Below are 21,054 nucleotides of genomic sequence, written 5' to 3' on the forward strand. Positions count from 1 at the left end.
GAATCGAACAAATAATCTAAGGATCACTAAAATCATATAAATTAAGGGGGCGTTCACTTGGGGTTAGGATTAATTACCTAACCAATATAAGCTTGTGCCTTATTCACTTGGAATGTTGGGGCGGGGTTTGTGGCCCAAGTCCGACATTATTCATTATTCGCCCTCAATTTACAAACCTACCTAGGGTGGTGCATTGGTGGATTTGTCAGTTGACGCTAATTAGCCCTCTGTACAAGATTGGGTTATGTGTATCAAATATTATTATTGTTGTTGTTTGTGCGTAATCCTTATATTTTGTTACAACAGTATTATTTTGTTGTTGTGAATTCTCTATACATTTATTTCGATCAGATATGATTTGATGAGAAATTGGACACATTTGTAAACACTAGGGACACTCATCTAGGTGAGTTGTCAAAGCGTTTTGGCTTAGAATATGAAGAATCAACTACTCGTAAATTTGTTGGGATGCAGTCGATGCAAACTCGATTGACCCTCTCCAGACTGCGGTATACATAATATGGTTTTAACAGCTGATCGATCGTGACTCCAAGATGAAACTCCATTAGCTATCAGCAGCGTCTCATCCCATATGCACGACCACAAGGAGATTAGGAACCAATCCTTCGTCATGTTGGCAAAACACTAAATAACTTTTGGGAGTACACGCGTGTTTGTCAAACTCATAAGCAATACAAAAGATATCTCTCTCAATGTGCCAAATGGAAAAGGTTAATAACCTTAACATAGTTTTAAAAAATCTGACCGTTATAACATATTAAGCGTCCTAATTAAAACTCATAATATTATAATAAATATAATTATAAATAAGCCACATAAACATATAAAATGCGACAACCAAATATTTATTAAACCTCATAAAATTATAATTAAATTATCATAATAATGAGACCATAAACTTTAAATAAACACCAAATTAAACTGACATATTAAATTAAAATAAAATATTAAAAATAATTTGACAATATAGATAATTTTAAAGTTTATTTCCAACAACTAGTTAATATAATTTGGGCTATGCAGTATCGTATATAAATCGAGACTTGTATGTAGTATTTGGATTTGAATACTTGCATTATTATTTTGGGGGGTGGGTGGGTGGGTAGTATTACTTTGAATTCTTTCATGTGAATGCTGGATTTAGGTTGAGAGTTGCAGTCTCATTCGTAATGTTTGAATTTGTATTTTGATTGTTTTGTGTTTTGGAGATAGAGAGAGAAAAATAGAGATAAGTAAGTGTGTGTTGAAGATAAATTGTATGTTTTAAATTTGTGTTTTGAGGTAATTTAAAATATTTTAAAATATGTGGTGTAGGTTTTAATACCCCAATTTACCAAAAATACCCTTAATGAGGGGCATTTTCATAATTTATCTGTACGAAACCCGGCCCACAAACTGAAAACCCGATTTAATGAGAGCCGTCCGATTAGAGACGCAGGCCTCCAGATGAAGACACGTGGACCTAACCACTGTGCACTTTTGGAGCTATAAATACCCTGACGTTACATTTATTGAGGTAACTGTTGTCAACTATTTTCGATCTACCATTCTAGCTCGCACATTTTTACCTCAATCAAATCTAACTTGAGTATCGGAGGGTTTTTGTCGGGGGCACACCCGACGAGCCTCACGTTCGTGTTTTCATTCTCAGGATCCAAACACTAGATCTGGTGAGGATACGTGGCCGATTACGATCAACCATCATGATCGCATATTTCGAGCTCGATCAGTTAGCGCCGTCTGTGGGAACCTGAGGATCGCCAGTTTTGAGATAGAAGGATCTTCGAGGAGGAATGTGTACACCAGAGAGGAAGCTGTGGAACAAGGAAGTCCTACGATACAAATAACAAAAAGGGAATTACAGAGAATGATGGATGAAGTAGGTAGGAATGCGATTGTCGCATACGAAAGGCGAACTGCAACACCAGTGATAAAAGAAGCAGCTAGAAGGCAGTTGTTTCATGAAGAGGTCGAAAGAACGATGGAGGTGGCGAGCCGGAGGGATCAGGAACAGACCCGAGGGCCTGGGACCTCAAAAGCGGGGTCTAGCAACCGAGGAAAGAGTAAAGCGTGAGAGCCAGCCATATCAAGAGTCGAGGTGGATAATGTGAGCAAGCAAATATGACTTCTAGGGAAGCAGATTGAGGAGCTAAAAATGCGAGGAGAGATAGTTGCACGTAACCGGAGCTCGCCCTTCAGCAACAAGATACTCACTCAAGTGGTCAAACTTGGTTTCAGGATGCCGGACCTTCAGAAGTATGATGGAACGAAGGACCCGTTGGAGCATGTGGCAGCGTTTGAACTAGTGATGAATCTATATAGACAGTTTGGACCAATTATGGCTAAACTTTTCGTGACTACACTTGCAGGTAAGGCACAGGAATGGTTCACCAGTCTGCCAAGTGGAAGCATAGAGACTTACGACCAGTTGACGCAGAAATTCAGCTTTCATTTTGTAAGCAAGAGGAAGCAAAAGAGGTCAGCTACTCACTTGTTTACCATCCGACAAGGAGAGAACGAGCCACTCAAGAAGTTCATGGGTATATTTAACAATGAGACTTTGGAGGTACAAGACCTAAGGATAGATATGATGTTAAGCGTACTGATTCATGGATTGAAGAAAGGTCCGTTTAGCCTCGGCATTAGCGCGCGACCCACCGGCGGACGTGGAGTAATTGATGGCTATGACGATAAAACACATAGATGATGAGGAAATGAATGCTATGAAGGACGGAGAGTGGAGAGCCAGGCTTCAGGATCGAAATTTTCTGAGATTGAGAGAAGCTAAAGAAGGAGGTAGTAACAAGCTGGATAAATGAAAGGAACCTCTTTATAAGCCAAAATTCCACAACTACACCCCGCTAGGAATGACTCGGTCGAAAGCATTAATGTTGGTGGAGAACGCGGATGTGCTAAAATGGCCCAGACATACCAGATATACACCTTCCAAAATATTCTCTAACAAGTATTGCAGGTTCCATCGAGAGAAGGGACACGACACAGAGGAATGTTTCCAACCAAAGGATAAAGGCTGGTCAGGCAGGGATACTTCATGGATCATATTCCAAATAAGAGCAAGGCCAAAGATGATGAACAAAGGAGTCGGTCGAGGAGCAGAGGTCGCTATCCAAATAATCCCCGGATAGATGCACCCACTAACAGAGATAATGCCATGGTAAAACGAGTAATTCACACAATAACCGGGGGGCCAAATGCGGGAGATTCTAAGAGGAGGAGAAAGCAGTACGAGAGAGCAAGTTTCTCAGTTCGAGGTCGCGATTTTATGATGAAAGTGTGCGAGGAAGAGGAGATCTCATTTAGTAGTAAGGACAAGCTCCACGAAGTTGATCAGCAGAATGACCCCATGGTCATAAAAATGAATATCGCAAATTTCACAGTACATAAGGTGTTGGTAGATAACGGGAGCTCAGTGGACATCATTTTAAATGATGTTGTGTAGAAGATGGGGTTAGAATGTTAAACTCTCCGTCCCAAAACTGACCCACGGCACAGGGCCCATTCGCTTCGCGGGCGGGAAGGCAACGAAGTTCAGTTCATCAGACCGCAGCGGAGTGGAGCAGCCACGACACGACCTTACCTTAGCTGGATCTCGCTGGTGCCACCTAAACGATAATTGGAGCCTGTACGGACGTCGTTGGTTGGTTTCAGAGGCAGCGAGATCACGTCGTTGGGCACCTAAGATCTGCTAGTTTCCTTGGGAGTTGAGCCAAAACGCCAGACAGTAATGGTAAAATTCCTAGTGGTAGATACAGCGTTCGCCTACAACGTGATACTAGGGAGACCAGGTTTGAATCTATTCTGGGCAGTCGTCTCATCGTACCATATGAAATGAAGTTTCCAACAAGGAATGGTGTGGGTGAGATCGCGTGTGATCATAAGGAGGCTAGAAGATGCTACAACCTATTCCTTAAAGGCACTGAGGGGAAGAAACGAAAGATCGAGGAAAGCCCAAAACTGAGACCCTATAAGGCAGAGCGTATGAAACCAAGCGAGGAGTACAAGGCAGTTGAGCTTGTGGTTGGGGACCATAGAAAAAGCACTAAAATGGGGGTTCGCAAACTATCGAATGCGACAAAAAAAAATCGTAAAAAGAGAACTTCATTCCATCCAAAAGATTACATCATTGTCAAAAGTTGAAGTCAATCAAGTTGCATATACAAGACCTACATAAAAAAGAAATCCTATAGTGATCTGAAAGAATTGTGTTGCACAAAACTGATTTCAAGAACAAGGGGAAGCTAAGCTCGAGGTTATCTTGGGATTTCTATCTCATCTAGCAGAACATCGAACTCGCCGCCTTCGTCAGGGAGGCCTGCAGCGTCCTTATATGGTTGGAGATCCTTATCCAAAGCAGGATTTAAACGACCTTGGTCAAAGTCTTCAAAAAAAGCACCTAGGGTGTTCGATTGGGCTTTGCAAGTGTTGAAGCCATCGTTGAAGAAATTGGCAGCCTTCATCTCCATGGCAGTTTGGAAAGCAGCAAACATTAGAAAATTGCGAGCAGCTTGTAGTCGCGCCTCAGTGAGTAGCCTCTTGTGCTCTTCCACGTGTATTCGATCAAATTTACCCTCCACAACGCCATCCAAGTGCCTTGCTTCATAACCCTCCTTCAGTCTTACGGTGGGGTTTGTGTTTATTCCAATTGCAACGGAAAGGCAACACTTCACCGGAGGGAGGTTGCACAAAAATGAACTTCTTAAGCCAACGGCCAACATTAGATTTCAAAGATTCTAGGTATCTACACTCCTTTTTGGCGGACAGGAAAAAGAACCCCCTATCCACGGACCTCTTCGAGGTCGTGAATGAGTACAGCGACCAAAGTTATCAAAATTGGACTCTATACGAAGGGCCTTCATTATTATGATAAAAAGAACTATATGCCTAATAGAATTGGGTGATAACTGCATTGGACAAAGCCTTAATCGCTGGAGGATATTAGCGATCGGGAGGGCTAATGGAAACCTCAACCCAGCCGTAAAATGGGAAATATAAAAAGCACGAAACCCTAGAGGAGGACGGTGTATACGTTCGAAGGACTTGGGGATCCTAATCTCAAATTCTAGAGGTATGTAGAAACGCTCGCGTTTCTTTTTTATGGGGGTTTTAACTTGACTAACCACGACAACCCAAGGTTTTCTTTCCATCATGGCTTCGTATTTTTAAAGGGTAGTGAGATTTTCAGGATTACCTATAGGTAAATCTAGGGGACGCTTGGATTTAGGGGCTTTCTTAGTTGGCGGACTATTAGGGGGAGTCAATGAAGGTGCAAGATCAGACCTAGGAGAGGTCACGGACGACCCAGACCCAGAACTACTCTCAAAGTAGAGTTAGTGCTAAAGCTAGAGGAAGACATCGTACCTTAAGGAGGAGAAGCAACCTTGAGAAGCGAGGAGGTTGAGATCGGAAGCGCTGAGTGCGAGCAGATTGAATAGTGTTTGAACGCAAGTACTATATATAGGAGCCCACCATGGAAAGATGCGCCTGAAAGGGTGATGTAGGATACCGACACGTGATCAACTTCTTCATAAGGCAATAAATTCCACTTTTAAAGAAGTGGGGAGTAATGATGTGGAAAACCCCAATTTATCAAAAATACCCTTAATGAGGGCATTTTCGTAATTTATTTGTGCAAAACCCTCCCCACAAACTGAAGACCCGATTTAACGAGAGCCGTCCGATTAGAGACGCAGGCCTCCTGATGAAGACACGTGGACGCAACCACTGTGCACTTTTGGAGTTATAAATACCTCGACGTTTCATTTATTGAGGTAACTATTGTCTATTATTTTCGATCTCCCGTTTTAGCTCGCACATTTTTACCTCGATCAAATCTAACGTGAGCATCGGAGGGTTGTTGTCGGGAGCACACCCGACGAGCCTCACGTTCATGTTTTCATTCTCAGGACCCAAACACTAGATCTGGTGAGGATACGTGGCCGAGTACGATCAACCATCGTGGTCACATATCTCAAGCTCGATCAAGTTTGATGTTGGGATTTGTGAAACAAAAATCACTGTTCATTGTCAAATCATATCTCTTATATATATTTTTATATATAAATATGTATATATATAAATATTATATGTTTAATATTGTACTTTTGGGAGACAAAAATAACTGTTTATTGTCAAATCATGTCACTTTTATATTATATATATAAGTGTATATATATTATATATATATATATAGAAAGTTGAAAAAAAAATACAAATAAAATATAAAAACATAAAAATAAATATTGGATGTATTTTATCTTATATCGAAAAATACAAAAATATGAATCCAAGTGGTTATGTTATGTGGGAGCAGTATTAGAATGGAGTAAAATTTATATTTGACATTGGTGAATTTTCAAAACAGGTTGAGACTTACATATGAGAACTCGAAATTTAACAAAGTAGATAAGTTGAAAATGCACCTTATCATCCATTTAATAAAAGGAAAAAAAAATGTAAACAATTCATTCGTAATATTGCAAATGAGCAAATTATTCTTCTATAAAAAGAATAATAATTTATCCCTCTGTATTTAAAAAATGTAGCAATTAACACCTTGTATTTTTCAAAATAAGTCAATTTACTTTTTTAAATAGGGAGGTAAATTACTTTATTTTAAAAAATATAGGAAAGTTAATCGCATATTAACCCTTTAATAAAGTGAAAGTAAATATGAGATTTTGTTCAATTCCAAGTACACAATCAAGACAAGTAAACAACCTATAATTCCGATTTATTTTTTTTTTGGCCATTCATTTAGTATCAATTTATCGTATCACTCGAACAACTCATATACTACATAGTAGACTCTGCCATAATAGCAATAAAGGCATAACGGTCCATTAACCTGAAGAATTAACACCGTTAAACCGAGGAAACGGAGTGGAGAGTGTCGTGTTACAACGAGTGTTAGTATCGGACTCAATTATATTTAAATCCAACCTATCAGTCAATAAATTCTGAAAAACGAAACTCTAAGATTGGAAAATTAAATTTAATTTAAATTATTTAAATATATATTTGTTCATAAAAATTATTTAAATATACCGATAAATTAAATTTAATTCCAGGTTTTTCTTTTTTTTTTATTTCTTAAAATTGGAAAGAAATAATTAAACTATCAAATCGCGAGTTTTTAATAGATGCTTTTCTATTCGAAAATAGTTGTATTTTGGAATGAATTTCATGGTATAAGAAGATAATGAGCAATTTGGAATTGGCTTCTCATATAAGTTCTTGACAATTAAATATAAGAAAAAATGCAAGCAATCCTCCTCTAATATTATAAACGAGTAAATTACTTTCTTATGAAAAAAATAAATAGCAAATTTATCTCTCTATGTTTTTTAAAATACAACAATTTACCTCCCTATATTGGTGGGATAATCTAACCGACGAGGAGGAAGGTGTGGAATAAAAATGCGAGTGATCGATTCAAAGAAATGATGTACAAAGCTAAACAAAAGGTACTGAATGATGCTCACAAACAGTTAAATAGAGAACCAGACATGAGTGATATGATTGATAGAGGTCCTTATTGGTTGAATAATCAATTATGGAATGATCTAGTTTAGAAGTATTGGGAAAGACTGTTTGTACATGTGAATTAATATTGTTTTGTACACTATAGGAAAAAGAACTTGGTAGAGAAGTGACTGATCTTGAGCTATTTCAAAGATGCCATAGAAAGAACAAAGGAATTGAGGAGTTCATCGACAACAAATCCAAAAGAATTAGTGTAAGTATAATTTGTCATTGGATTTAAATATTGGTTAGTATATATGTTGAGAAATTTTGTTAGACTTTTATTACATAAATGTTCCTTTGTATCTAATGTACTTGCGCAGGAAGAATACCTTGCAAAAACGTGTTGTACTGATGTTTCTTCACAGTCTTCATTCGATATCTCAACTTGGTATGATATCACTGGAGGTCCTTCTAAAGGATGCTTATATAGATTTGGATGTAGCTCCTCATCTACAAGTTCAAGTTCAGTCAGTTCTACTCTTAAATCATCTGACCAGAAGATTAATGAGTTAACAAAAGTTGTGGAGGAATTTTCAAAACGAGAAGAAGAAAGTAGAAAATTGCTTGAAATTGCTCTTAAAGAAGTTCGAAAGAGGGAGGAAGAGGCTCGGAAGAGGGACGAAGAGGCTCGAAAGAGGGAGGCAGACCTACAAGAATTAGTTCGAAAATTACTTCAAGATGTGGGATACACAAACCATCAATTTGCTGGTGGGCCGGGACAACAAGAGCAACAGCATTTCAGGAAAGATAATTAGTTTGTTTTTCTGTTGGTTGTTTATGACTTAGTGTATGTTGATTTGGGTTGTTTACGACTTAGTGTATGTTGATTTGAGTTGTACTTTGACTTATGTTTGTTGACTTGGGAGTAGACATTGATATTATTTAGTAGTATTTGGATGATGACATCAATTATATTAGTGTTGTTGTATTATGAGTATCTTTTTTGTTAATATTTGTTGTTCTTGTTTGGAAAATTCAGATTTTGGTATTGATGGAATGTATTTGATGGTATAATGACCAGGATATTAATTTGGGTACAGAAATTAAAAACTCTACCCAAAAAAACCAAAAAGATTAGAGACGGATAGAGACGAAAAATTTTGAAAATATAGTGGCTGAATCAGAGACGGAAATTGTAAGGTTTTAGAGACGGATTAGAGACTGAATATTTTCTGCGTTTCAGAGATGGAATTAGAGACGGAAATTAACAAACAAATTTTTTACATTTAGAGACGGATTAGAGACGGAAAATTCTTCTTTTATCGACAGAATCAGAGACGGATTACCTATGGAAATCAGAGACGGATTACAGTTAAATTTCTTCTTTTTTGTCGACAAAATTAGCGATGGAACATCCCGTCGCTAAATTATTAGCGACGGGGCTTTCCGCCACGGACTTCGGCAATGGATTCTTCCGTCTCTAATTTGTTTTAGAGACGGAAATCCTACTTTCAGAGACAGAAATTTTCGTCTCTGATACCCTGTTTTCTTGTAGTACAAGTTACCTATCTTCTTAGACAGGGAGGTAAATTGTTTAATTTTATAAAGTATAAGAGGATAAATTATTATATTTTTTTTATAAAATAATAATTTACTCGTTTTCAATATGATAAGGGATAAATTGCTATCGCCCTCAAATATATATAATGGGTCCAAATTATGATGGATGTAATATTCCATTTAAAGTGGGTAAATTGAGAAAATGTCAATTCCTATATTAGTCTTTGGTAAAATGTCATTAAATCACCTATTATAGTTTTAGTTTCATAAAAAACTATAGAAATTTTCAAAAATCACAAGGACCCCTATAAAAAATATATCATTGCAATTCTCCATAAAATGAAATATGGAACCAAATGTAAAAAGGTAAGTTTTTTAAATGTCATTATAATGACATTATATCTTGTACTATAATCTAAATACACCGCATCGTTTACTCTGGTTAACGAAGCTTACACTAATTAAAAGTCCACTTTATTTCTAAAAATAATATAACAGGCTTGTTACGATTTTTTTTTTTTGTACAAATAAAGCAAATTTTAGTATATGATGTGATGTTATTATAATGACATTTAAAACTTGATTTTGTTTTTAGTTTTTTATATCAGGTTTTATATTACATTTTGTTAATTTTTCTATTCACAGTTTCGTCGTTTTTTTTTATTTTATATAAATTTTCTATATTTTTCTTCATGCAAATAAGACTATGATATGTGATATAGTGGTTTTCTATGCAAAACTAATATAAGAATATGGTATTTTTTCAATTTTATCCATTTCAGTGGAGTATTTAACTCTCAGGGACTTTAATGAGACATATTTAGGAGATAAGGGACTATTACAACATATTTTAAAGATGTGGGATTAAAGTTGAATAAAAATAAGAGATGATGGACTAATAGAGAGATTTGACCCGTAATATTAGAAGTTTATGTGTTTTTTTGTTGGAGTCAGCATTTTTTTGTTCAAATACTATTGAAAGAGGTACAATCGTAAACAAAGAGGGGGTGAAAATGTAACTTGAAAATTGATTTAAACTCTTAGGAATTGATTTATAATTGCATTAAACTCTAAGAAACTTCAATTCTGATAAACAAAATTACAAGCTTGGTCCATTTGAATCAGATTACATATTCCCTTGACAAAAAGCAAAAAATTTGACTCATAACAAAGTTGTTAGCCGCCTCCGGTATCAAAATAATCAAACAATTATAGATTCGGTATTCTAATTTTTTTTTTATTTGAAGTGATTCAAGCTATTCTTTATAATATTGCAAATGAGCAAATTATCACCTTATGAAAAACAAAAAAAAAAAAATAACAAATTACCTCTCTGTGTTTTTAAAAATGCAGTAATTTACCCTGTTATGTTTTTTAAAACCAAGCAATTTACCTCCCTATCTAAGGAGGTAAATTGCTTCATTTTGTTGATTAGTCAAGTATGCACCAGAAGCAGTAGCGACCTAGGAGGACCGTTGTTACCATTTTGAGCAGGGGCTATGACCAAAGATAAGAAAAAAGGCCTTGCAATCAGAATTACGAATTTTAAAACTCTTGTTGAATCAGCAATCCAGATGGAAGAAGCAGTAATTGAAGACAAGAAGAAGGGAGAAGAGAAGAAAAAATCAACGTACACAGTAGGGGGATCAAGTAGGTTGACCAAGAGGGAACCAATTGTTCATTTTCTAAGGGAAGTGGGAATTTTTCACTTGGTGATCATGTTTTTTGAGGAAGTAGTGGACTAAGGTTTGGTGGATCCATGGGCTTTAATAGAGGTTCGTTCAAATGCAGCTCATTTACTACGCATTTTATTGGATCGGGTAGGGGAGTTGGACAGAGTTATGGTCGGGACCAATTTTCAGTCCAAGTTGTTCTACTTGTGGAAGATAACATATGAGAGCATGTTGGAGACGAGACGATATAGCTAGAACCTGTTATCATTGTGGAGGTAGGGGGTATATAGCCAGAAATTGTCCTAATCAGACTGTGAATTTAGGTGGAAGTGCATTCAGTGGACCCAAACCAAAGCAATGTTGGAAGTGGTGGCATAGATGAGAGAGGAAGAGGCAGAGGCAGAGGCAGAGGTAGAGGTACTAGCAACAGAGATAGTGACCACACTATTGGTAGCAGTATGAGGGGTTTAAGAGCACAAGTTACTTAAGGACAGACTCAAGCATGAATATATAATAAGATTAGGGAGGAAGTCCAACATCAAATGATGTGATATCAGGTACGATTTTATTATTTGGAGGCTTATGTTTTGATTGACCCTGGCTCTATGCATTCATACATTTCATCAGAACTTTGATGGGTGCCGAATCCACCAAAAATAATTCCTACGAACACTTTTGTAGAAGTGTGAGTAGGGTCGAATCCATAGGATTGGTTTTAAATTAATTCCTTCAAAAATAAAAATAATTAGGTGGTTTTTTAATTGTGAAGAAGAATAAAAAATAAAAACTAAATCAAACTAAAAGAGCTAATAAAATTAGAAGAGGTAAATATAAGATAAAAGTATTCCATTTAAAGACAGGATCATGCTTAATTCTACGGTCGATCATAGATGCAAATATAACAATTATTCATGATAGATAAATTGGTTATGGTCATTGGTACGACCTAACGATCTCACATTTCCTTACCTTGTGGATAGTCAAGGAACGTTCGTTGACTATGTCCCTATTCAGTAAACAACTTTGGAAAAATCCTCAAGATTTAATTTACCGACAACATTAAGAACTAGAAAAAGGCCAAATTCTAATAAAAAAATTCCTAAGAGGATTTATTTAAGTTAGATTGTATATTCCCCATAACAAAATCGAAAACTTCTACATAATCAATTATGCTATGTTACCACTAGTTATTGAACTAAACAAACAATTATGAATTTTCAAGTTCAATTAGCTAGGCAAATATTCTTGACAATGAATAACGGTACCTATCATTCATAAATCATGTTATTTGTAATAAAAGCACAGAGAACAATACAAATACCAATATGAATAAAAGTAAAAAGCATAAATTAGATACCACAACTTGTTGGAATTAAGCATTCACCAAGTCTTCAACCGAAATGAGAGAACTAGCTAGACATGCTCATGGAAGAACGCATGAAAAGCAAAGTAATAAATATCATAAAAACGTAGAGAAATAGAGAAACGAGAGCTCAAGGTCTGAAATTCTCAAGAGTTCAAAAGTTACTCTTAAAGTAAATTACATCACATATATATAATAACTAGATACCTAATTCTAATAGGATTAACAGGTAGATTCCTAATTGAACTAAAAGATTAATGAAAATAAAATTATTATCCTAGTTAAACTCCATTCACCAAAAGGTTGTCGAAGCAGCTTCAAATTCTTGCCAGAAATCGAGTTTGAGTCTTGTCCGAATTTTCATGTGGTTCTTTTCTTCATTTTCAATTCCATTATTCCTAATGCTGCAAAATAATATTTAATTAGGAGCATTTTGGCCACAAAATAGGTCAAAATATCACATGAAATAAGCACAAAATGCGATCCTATCAAACTTACATCTAAAATACCTGGGGAGAATAACCCTTGCGATATAATTTAAAGGTTTATTTAGCCGTGGGAGGAGGTGTGGTGTGAATAGTATTAGGAAGGAGAGCTTAGTGAGAACTGGAGATGTAAATATACTTGTGGATCTTTTAGTGATGGATCTAAAGGAGTTTGATGTAATTTTGGAGATGGATTGGCTAGCACAACATAAACCACTGGTTAATTGTTACAAAAAGAAAGTGATGATTGAATCTTTCGACGAATTGAAAGTATTTGTGTGCGATCTTCAACTAGTGCCAGCTTGTGTAATATCAGTCATAGAGGTAAGTGGATTGATGCTAGAAGGATGTGAGGCGTATCTAACCCATGTGATAGATACTAAGGGGGTTAGTCCTACATTGGAAGAAATCTCGATAATGAAAGACTTCCCTGAAGCATTCCCTGATGACTTACCAGGTTTACCACCGCATAGAGAAGTAGATTTTGCCATAGGAACTTTCCCAAGAGTTGTCCCAATTTCTATTGCACGTACAGAATGGCCTGAGTGGAATTACAAGTGCTTAAAAAGCAAATAGAAGAATTGTTGGGGAAAGGGTTTATCAGGCCAAGTACTTCATCATGGGGAGCACCAGTGATATTTGTGAACAAGAAAGATGGTAATATGAGATTGTGTGTCGTATTGCCAATTGAATGAGGTAATAGTGAAGAATAAATATTCATTGTCAAGGATTGATGACTTGCAAGGCCAATTAAAGGGGGATATAATATTTTTAAAAATCGATTTGAGGTCAAGGTATTGGCAGTTAAGGGTAGCAGAGAAACACATACCAAAAACAACTTTTTTTACCCGTTATGGTCACTATGAGTTTTTTGTGATAGGTTAACAAATGCACCAGCAGCATTCATGGCATTGATGAATTGTATATTTTAGGAATATCTGGATCAATTTGTTATTGTTTTTATATATGACATCTTGATGTACTCAAAGGATAGGGGAGAGCATGAGCAACATCTGAGAATAGTGCTACAAATTTTAAAAGAAAAAGAGTTGTATGCCAAGTTAAGCAAAGTGCATGTTGGGTAAATCAGGTGGTTGTCCTTGGATATATGATATCTGTGATGGGGTTATGCTTGACCCTTCAAAAGTAAAAGCAGGTTTGGTTGGATATTACAGGATATTTGTTGAGAACTTCTCAAATTGTCGATCCTCCGACTAAGTTGCTGAGAAAGGGGTTGCGTTTTAGTGGATGGAAACAGTGCCAACTAAGCTTTCATGAGTTGAAGAAAAAGATTGACCTCTACTCCGATTTTAGTTCTGTCGTCTGGTAGCGGTGGATATGTAGTGTATACTGATGTTTCTAAACAGGATTTGGGATGTGTGTTAATGCAGAACAGAAAGATAATTACTTATGCATCTCGCTAGCTGGGATCTCACGAGTTAAATAATCCCAGACATGATATGGAGTTGGTCGTGATTGTGCATGCATTAAAGATTTGGATACATTATTTGTATGGAAAAATTTCAGATCTTCACTAACCATAAAAGTTTGAAATATATCTTGACGTAGAAGGAATTGAATTTGAGACAAAGAAGATGGATAGAACTGCTGAAGGATTATGATTGCACTATTAACTTCCATCTAGGGAAGGCAAATGTGGTAGCGGATGCCTTGAGTAGGAAGAGTTCAAGTATATTAGTCAATTTGGGGAGTCACAATCAGATAATAAGCGAAGCATCTCATGGCAAACCATTGATCAATAAGACAGGAGAAATAGAATATACGGGGATAACCCCTATTCCTATCAACGTGAAATAACAATGTTATTGGAGATGAGATCTATGAATACGAAATTAGAGGTTGATAAAATAACGGGTTTGATGGCAGCCTTGCTACTCGAGATCCTTTCTTATTACGGATGCTGGAGAGGATGAAATAAGATAAGAAACCAAATTTTTTGCTAAGAGCTGATGGAGTGATAGTGAATGGGGAACGAGTTTGTGTGCCTGAAGTAAATGGATTACGATAGGAGATTTTACGAAAAGCACATAATGCACCACATGCAATGCACCTTGGTACTACAGAGATGTATCGAAATTTAAGACCTTACTACTGGTGCCAGATAATGAAGAAGGATGTGGCAAAATTTGTGGCTAAATGTATGACATGTCAATCAGTAAAGGCATAACATCAGGCACCAATAGGTAAACTTCGACCTTTATCAATACCAGAGTGGAAGTGGGAAAGGATCACTATAGATTTTGTCATAGGGTTGCTGCGTACTCTCAGGAATTATGATGTTATTTGGGTAATTGTAAATAAACTGACGAAAACGGCTCATTTCTTGCCAGTACGAATAGGTGATTCTTTGGATCAGTTAGTTGGGTTGTACGTTCTCGAAATAGTGAGATTACATGGAGTGCTTGTATCTGTTGTGTCAGATGGAGATCCTCGATTCACCTCACGTTTTTGGAAAAGTTTACAAATGGCATTAGGCGCAAAATTGCATTTCAGTACTGCATTTCATCCTCAGACAGACGGACAACCAGAACCTTCAATGGAGTTTGCGTATAATAACAGTTTTCATTCTAGTATCGGTATGCCCCATATGAAGCTTTATACAGAAGGAGATGCCGTGGTCTAATCTGTTGGGATATTGAAGGATTACGACAACTAGAAGGTCCTAAATTGCTGCAGGAAACAATGGAGGAGATACAAGTAGTTAAGAAGTGTTTGAAAACAGCACAATATCGACAGAAGAGTTACGTGGATAATCATTAAAGGGATATGGAGTATGAAATAGGTGACAAGGTCTTCCTCAAGGTATCTCCATGGAGGGGAATCTTGAGATTTTGCAGGCAACGAAAGCTGACTTCAAGATATTTTGGGCTGTATCAAATTATTAAAAGAATCAGACCACTAGGTATCGACTAGCATTACTAGCAAAGTTGTCATAAATACATAATATTTTTCATGTTTCGATGCTACGACGATATAGATCTGATCCTAGCCACGTTATTCATCAATCGAAGATAGAGATTTCTAAAGAGTTGACATACGTGGAAGAACCAACAGAGATTTGGATAGAAGCGTAAGAAAATTGAGAAATTAATAAGGAGATACCAATGGTAAAAGTGAGATGGAGTCACCATTCTCCGAGAGAGGTGACTTGGGAGGTTGAGGAGGATATGAGAGGGAAGTATCCCTTTTTATTCCATTAAATGGTAAGTAGTTAAATTTTGGGGACGAAATTTTTATTAGGAGGGGAGAATTGTGATGTTTGTAGGATCTTACACATAATCGAGAGACTAATTGGTAAGTATTAAGACATTAATTATAAAGAAATTATAGATCACAATTGAAATATAATAAATTTGAACGGAGTAAATTGAAGTTCGTTATAATATTTAAGAGGAATGATAACTCTGCAATTATAATGATTTTATAACAATTTAATCTTCCTTTCTAAGCCAAAATATTCCTAATTATGTGATTTTATTGCATATTCAGCAAAAAGGAAGATTACAAGGACGTTTCTGCAGAATTGACAAAGCGTGCCCACGCTTAATGGAGTAGTCAACTCGGGATAAGGATAAGCACGAGCGATTTCCCCAAAAGATAAAGGAATCAAGTGTTTAGATTTAGAAAGGATTCTTTAAAGCTTATCTCTTGTAATTTATTTACCTTTTTAGAGTTTATCACGTATCTATTCCCCCACTACGTCTAGATTCGTAGGGGACTTTTATTATAAATAAGGGGGATCTCTTCATTAGAAGTCATTTCAGTTTTTATCTTAGAACTCTATAGAATTCTCGATTCATCCTTTCTCTTTTATTTTATTTTACTACCGGAATTAATGGAATTCCACTTTATAGTGTGTTCTTCCATTAATATGTCCGACTAAATTCCCTATTTTCTGGTTAAGGTATGGTGATTGCTTGATTCCCGTTATGTTGTGAGATCTAATCTGCGTTCTACACTTGTCAAACAAATATTCATGTTATTCTCTGTGCTTTAATTACAAACGTCTGATTTATGAATGATTCGGCCGGTTGTTCATTATCAAGAAGGTTTGCTTAGCTAATTGAACTTTATAAATCCGTGTAATTGTTTATTTAATTTAATACTTAGTGGCAACGTAGCATGATTAGTTATGTCACAGTATTTAATTATGTTATGGGGAATGCATGATCTAGTTTAAACGAATTGTCCTCGTAGGAGTTTGTTGATTAGAATCAGGCCTTTCTAATTCTTAATGCTGTTAATAGATTAAATCTTGTGGACGTTTCCAAGGTTGTCTGTTAATTAGAGATCTAGCCAACGGTCGTACCTTGGCTAACGAAAAGGTAAGGAAAGGTGAGGTTGTTAGGTCGTACCAACGACCATAACTGGTTTATTTGTCCATACATGTGTTATTCTTGCATCAATGATCAACTCACAAGAATCAAGCATAATCCTAGCCTTAACCGGAAAATCTCTCTCTCATATCTCTATCAGGTATTTTTAATTATTTAGTTTTTGATCACATCTTTTTATCAACATCCTTCCCCCATTATTTTCCATTTTTCTAAAAGAAATTAACTTAAAACCAATCCCTGTGAATCGACCCTACTCCCACTTTCACAAGTGTAGTAGGAATTATTTTTGGTGACTTCGACATTCATCAAATTTTGGCGCCGTTGCTCGGGATTGGCGTTTTAAGTATATTTCTTTATTTTCAGTTACTTGATTTTTATCACCATTGATGCCAAGGTCTTCTCGTACAGGTAAATTGGTATACGACCCTGAAATCGAAAAGACCGCACGAAGACTTCGTCGGGAAACTAAGCAACAATTGGAAGGAGCACCCGCTCCATACGAAGACGAAGAAGACATAACTTTGGAGTTTGAGGAAACCCTAAGCGAATCTGAAGAAGAGACAATGGCTTTGATCCCTGAAAGATCGATCAATTACATGACGTCGCCCGATCTAAACCAGCAGCCATTGTGCATTGAATACCCCGATTTAGAGGTAGATTTTGAACTGAAATCTGGATTAATTCATTTACTTCCTACCTTCCGTGGTCTCACAGGTGAAGATCCACATAAGCATCTGAAGGAATTCCATGTGGTGTGTTCCGGGATGCGACCACAAGGCATAAGCGAGGAACAAGTCAAATTGAGAGCATTCCCCTTCTCTCTCGCCGATCAAGCGAAAGATTGGTTGTATCTCCTACCTTCAGGATCCATTACAAGATGGAACGATCTCAAAAAGCAGTTTCTTGAGAAATACTTCCCTGCCTCAAGAGCCATAACAATCCGGAAGGAGATCAGCGGAATTCGACAATTCGCGGGAGAAAGTCTTTTCGAATATTGGGAAAGATTCAATCGACTAGTGGAGAGTTTCCCCCATCATCAAATCCCGAACCACCTGTTGATCCAGTATTTCTATGAAGGTCTATCAAATATGGATAGAAAACTGATAGATGCGGCAAGTGGCGGAGCATTGTTCGACAAAACCCCCACCGAGGCGCGTAAACTAATCTCGACTATGGCGTCCAACACGCAACAATTTGAGGTTAGACACGATGATCCACCTAGGAAGAGCAACGAGGTAAGTAATCTTGAAGAACGTTTAAATCAACTAACAACTGTTGTTGAAAAAGTTGTTGCAGATACTTACCAACAAGTCAAAGCGTGTGGTATTTGCACCTTAACGGGGCACGCAACCGACATGTGCCCAACTATTCAAGAATCAACTACCGAACATGCCAACGCCGTAGGAGGATTCGCCGGACAACAACTGAGAAGATATGATCCTTTCTCCAAAACATACAACCCCGGATGGAGGGACCACCCGAATCTGAGTTACGGCAACCAACACTTTCAAAAACCTCAATACCGACCAACACATCCCTCGAAGACATGATGAAAGCGCTAGTGACCAACACACAACAATTCCAGCAACAGACCCAGGCGAACTTCCAACAATTCCAACAACAGACACAACAATTCCAACAACAGACCCAGCAGTTCCAGCAACAGACTCAGGCGAGCATTCAAAATCTAGAATCTCAAATCAGTCAGCAAGCGTCGTCTATTGGTAAGCTAGAGTCTCAAGGTAAGCTACCTTCTCAATCTGTCATTAACCCTAGACAAAATGTTAGTGTTATTACGCTTCATAGTGGAAAAGAATTGCAGGAACATGTGAACGAAGATGACACCAAACGTGGGCTCGGTGTGAAAAGAAAGCCGGAAAAAGAAATTGAGGTCCAACAAGAACAAACCAAACACGAAGTGGACCATCCGCAGCCTTTGGTAACTAAACCACCATTCCCAGAGAGATTCACCAAAGCGAAGAAGGAAGAGGAGGAAAAAGAGATCCTTGAAACGTTCCGCAAAGTGGAGGTAAACATCCCGCTGCTCGATGCCATCAAGCAAATACCCCGATACGCGAAATTTTTCAAAGAATTGTGCACTAGCAAGGGTAAACTCAAGGGAAACGAACGGGTAAGTATGGGGGAGAACGTCTCCGCAATTCTCCAACGAAAATTACCCCCAAAATGCAATGATCCAGGTACGTTTTCTATCCCTTGCAAAATTGGAAATATTAGAATAGAAAAAGCGATGTGTGATTTAGGTGCCTCTATCAATATTATGCCTCTTACTATATATGAATCTTTGAATGTTGGCCCATTGAAAGAAACGGGGGTCATTTTTCAACTTGCCGATCGTTCCGTAGTTTACCCCGAAGGAGTTCTTGAGGATGTACTTGTGCAAGTTAATGAATTGGTTTTTCCTGCTGATTTTTATGTGCTTGATATGAGGGGGGATATTTCTCCCAATTCTACATCCATCTTACTAGGAAGACCATTCCTTAAAACCTCAAAAACCAAAATTGATGTTGATGCCGGAATTCTTTCTATGCAATTTGATAATGAGGTTATGAGTTTTAAAATTGATGGTGCCATGAAATATTCTAAAGATGTGCATTCTATTTTTCTCATTGATCCTATTGATCCTTTATTGCCAAAAAATGCTATGTTCAATGGTAGAGGAGCATTCAAGACAACAATTGCCAAAATAAAGAGTCGAAGAACTTACAAGAAAAAAGTCTTTCATGACAAAATAAGTTCAAGGAAGAAGTCATCCATGGACTGTCAAATTCCCCTAAATCCACACCATCACCGGGTGCATTACATAGAAGAATTGGATTTAGAGTGTCCAACTTATTCAAGTTGAGGCACAACAATGTCTAGCCAAAGACATTAAAGAAAAGCGCTGCATGGGAGGCAACCCATGAATTTCTATCCCTTCTCTTTTTCGTTTCATTTTATTTTAGTTTTAGTGTTTTTATTCAAGCTTTGAGATGCGTGCCACGGTTAATGAAACATCCAAATCTATTTGGACGCTCAAATTGGACAGATTTGGAGATCCCACTAAGCGTGCCCACGCTCAGTCGATCTTTCAAAATTGTTTAACTCACCTCACAAAAACAGATTTGGAGATGCCACTAAGCGTGCCCACGCTTAGTCGCACTTCGTAGGCTGTTATTTACGTTCATCTATCTTCATCTATTTATTTATTTTTATTTCTTCATTTTTTTTTAAAAAAAAAATTAGAAAATCGAAAAAAATCAAAAGAAAATCTTTCCACTTTTATTCATATATTTTACCAAGATTTTCTTTGACTTCATCTTTATCTTCATTAACTCTCTCTCTCTCACTTTCTCTCACAGCAACTTCACCTACCACCAAGATCTCTCTCCCTCATATCCACCGGAAGTTGCCGCCATCATCTGCCACCAGCCTAACCACGCCATGAACTCTTCGCGGCATGCACTCAGGGACGCTTCCTTAAACTCTCTCAATTTAGTTTTTAATCCTTGAGTTGCATGTCAAGGTCCACATTGAGGACAATGTGAATTTTAAGTGTGGGGGTGTGGTTCTTGAGCTTATACATGATAATTTTGGTTGATGTGCTTGGTGGTAGATTTTCTTTGTGCCTAGCGAAAATTTTTGTTTTTTCTTTTTCAAGTTGACTTGAAAAGAGAAACTTTTTGGCAAATTTTGGTGGAAAAACTTTGGCATGATAAAACCTTTTCAATTTTAGACGACTCTTGGCTTGATAGTGCTATGTGCAAAAAAAAATACATGTTTTATGTTTGAGGATAGTTCATAAGTTGAAAACTTGTCTTCACCAAAATGACTTGAGTTAAAATCTTTTGATATAGATTAGTGGACTAAAACATACCTCGTGAGATTTTGAGCTTGATATATCCATAAAAAAATCATTCTTTCTTGAGAGAATAACACTTCTATGGCTTTGTCTTCCTAGAACTTGCCTTGAACCACATTGAGGCCACACAAATGTGCATTTATTTGGATATGATAAAGGCACTAGAAATCACTTTCAGCCTTCTTTAACCACCCAACACATTTTAACTTTAGAGAACCCCTTTGAGCCTTTTGACCTATTTTGTTGAATA

At 37.0% G+C, this 21,054-nt stretch overlaps 1 protein-coding gene across 1 annotated transcript; it reads left to right on the forward strand.

Annotated features, from left to right (window-relative positions):
• Window positions 1-15,072: 15,072 nt before the first annotated feature.
• Window positions 15,073-19,808, forward strand: LOC105157079 (uncharacterized). Its single transcript, XM_088886238.1, has 3 exons — window positions 15,073-15,184; window positions 17,354-18,180; window positions 18,531-19,808. The coding sequence occupies exons 1-3, from the start codon at window positions 15,073-15,075 to the stop codon at window positions 19,806-19,808; spliced, it is 2,217 nt and encodes a 738-aa protein (XP_088742364.1).
• The last annotated feature ends 1,246 nt before the right edge of the window (window positions 19,809-21,054 follow it).

This window comes from Sesamum indicum, linkage group LG10 (assembly GCF_026168435.1).
Source record: "Sesamum indicum cultivar Baizhima isolate 11 linkage group LG10, ASM2616843v1, whole genome shotgun sequence".
Lineage (NCBI taxonomy): Eukaryota > Viridiplantae > Streptophyta > Magnoliopsida > Lamiales > Pedaliaceae > Sesamum > Sesamum indicum.

Bases quoted from the DNA above. Each gene is read 5' to 3' on its own strand.
- LOC105157079 (XM_088886238.1), top strand. From the start codon at position 15,073: ATGGCATTAGGCGCAAAATTGCATTTCAGTACTGCATTTCATCCTCAG. The intron at 15,185-17,353 runs GTATGCCCCATA...CTTCTCGTACAG, and splicing joins CAGTTTTCATTCTAGTATCG to GTAAATTGGTATACGACCCT. The intron at 18,181-18,530 runs GTAAGTAATCTT...CAACAATTCCAG, and splicing joins CACCTAGGAAGAGCAACGAG to CAACAGACCCAGGCGAACTT.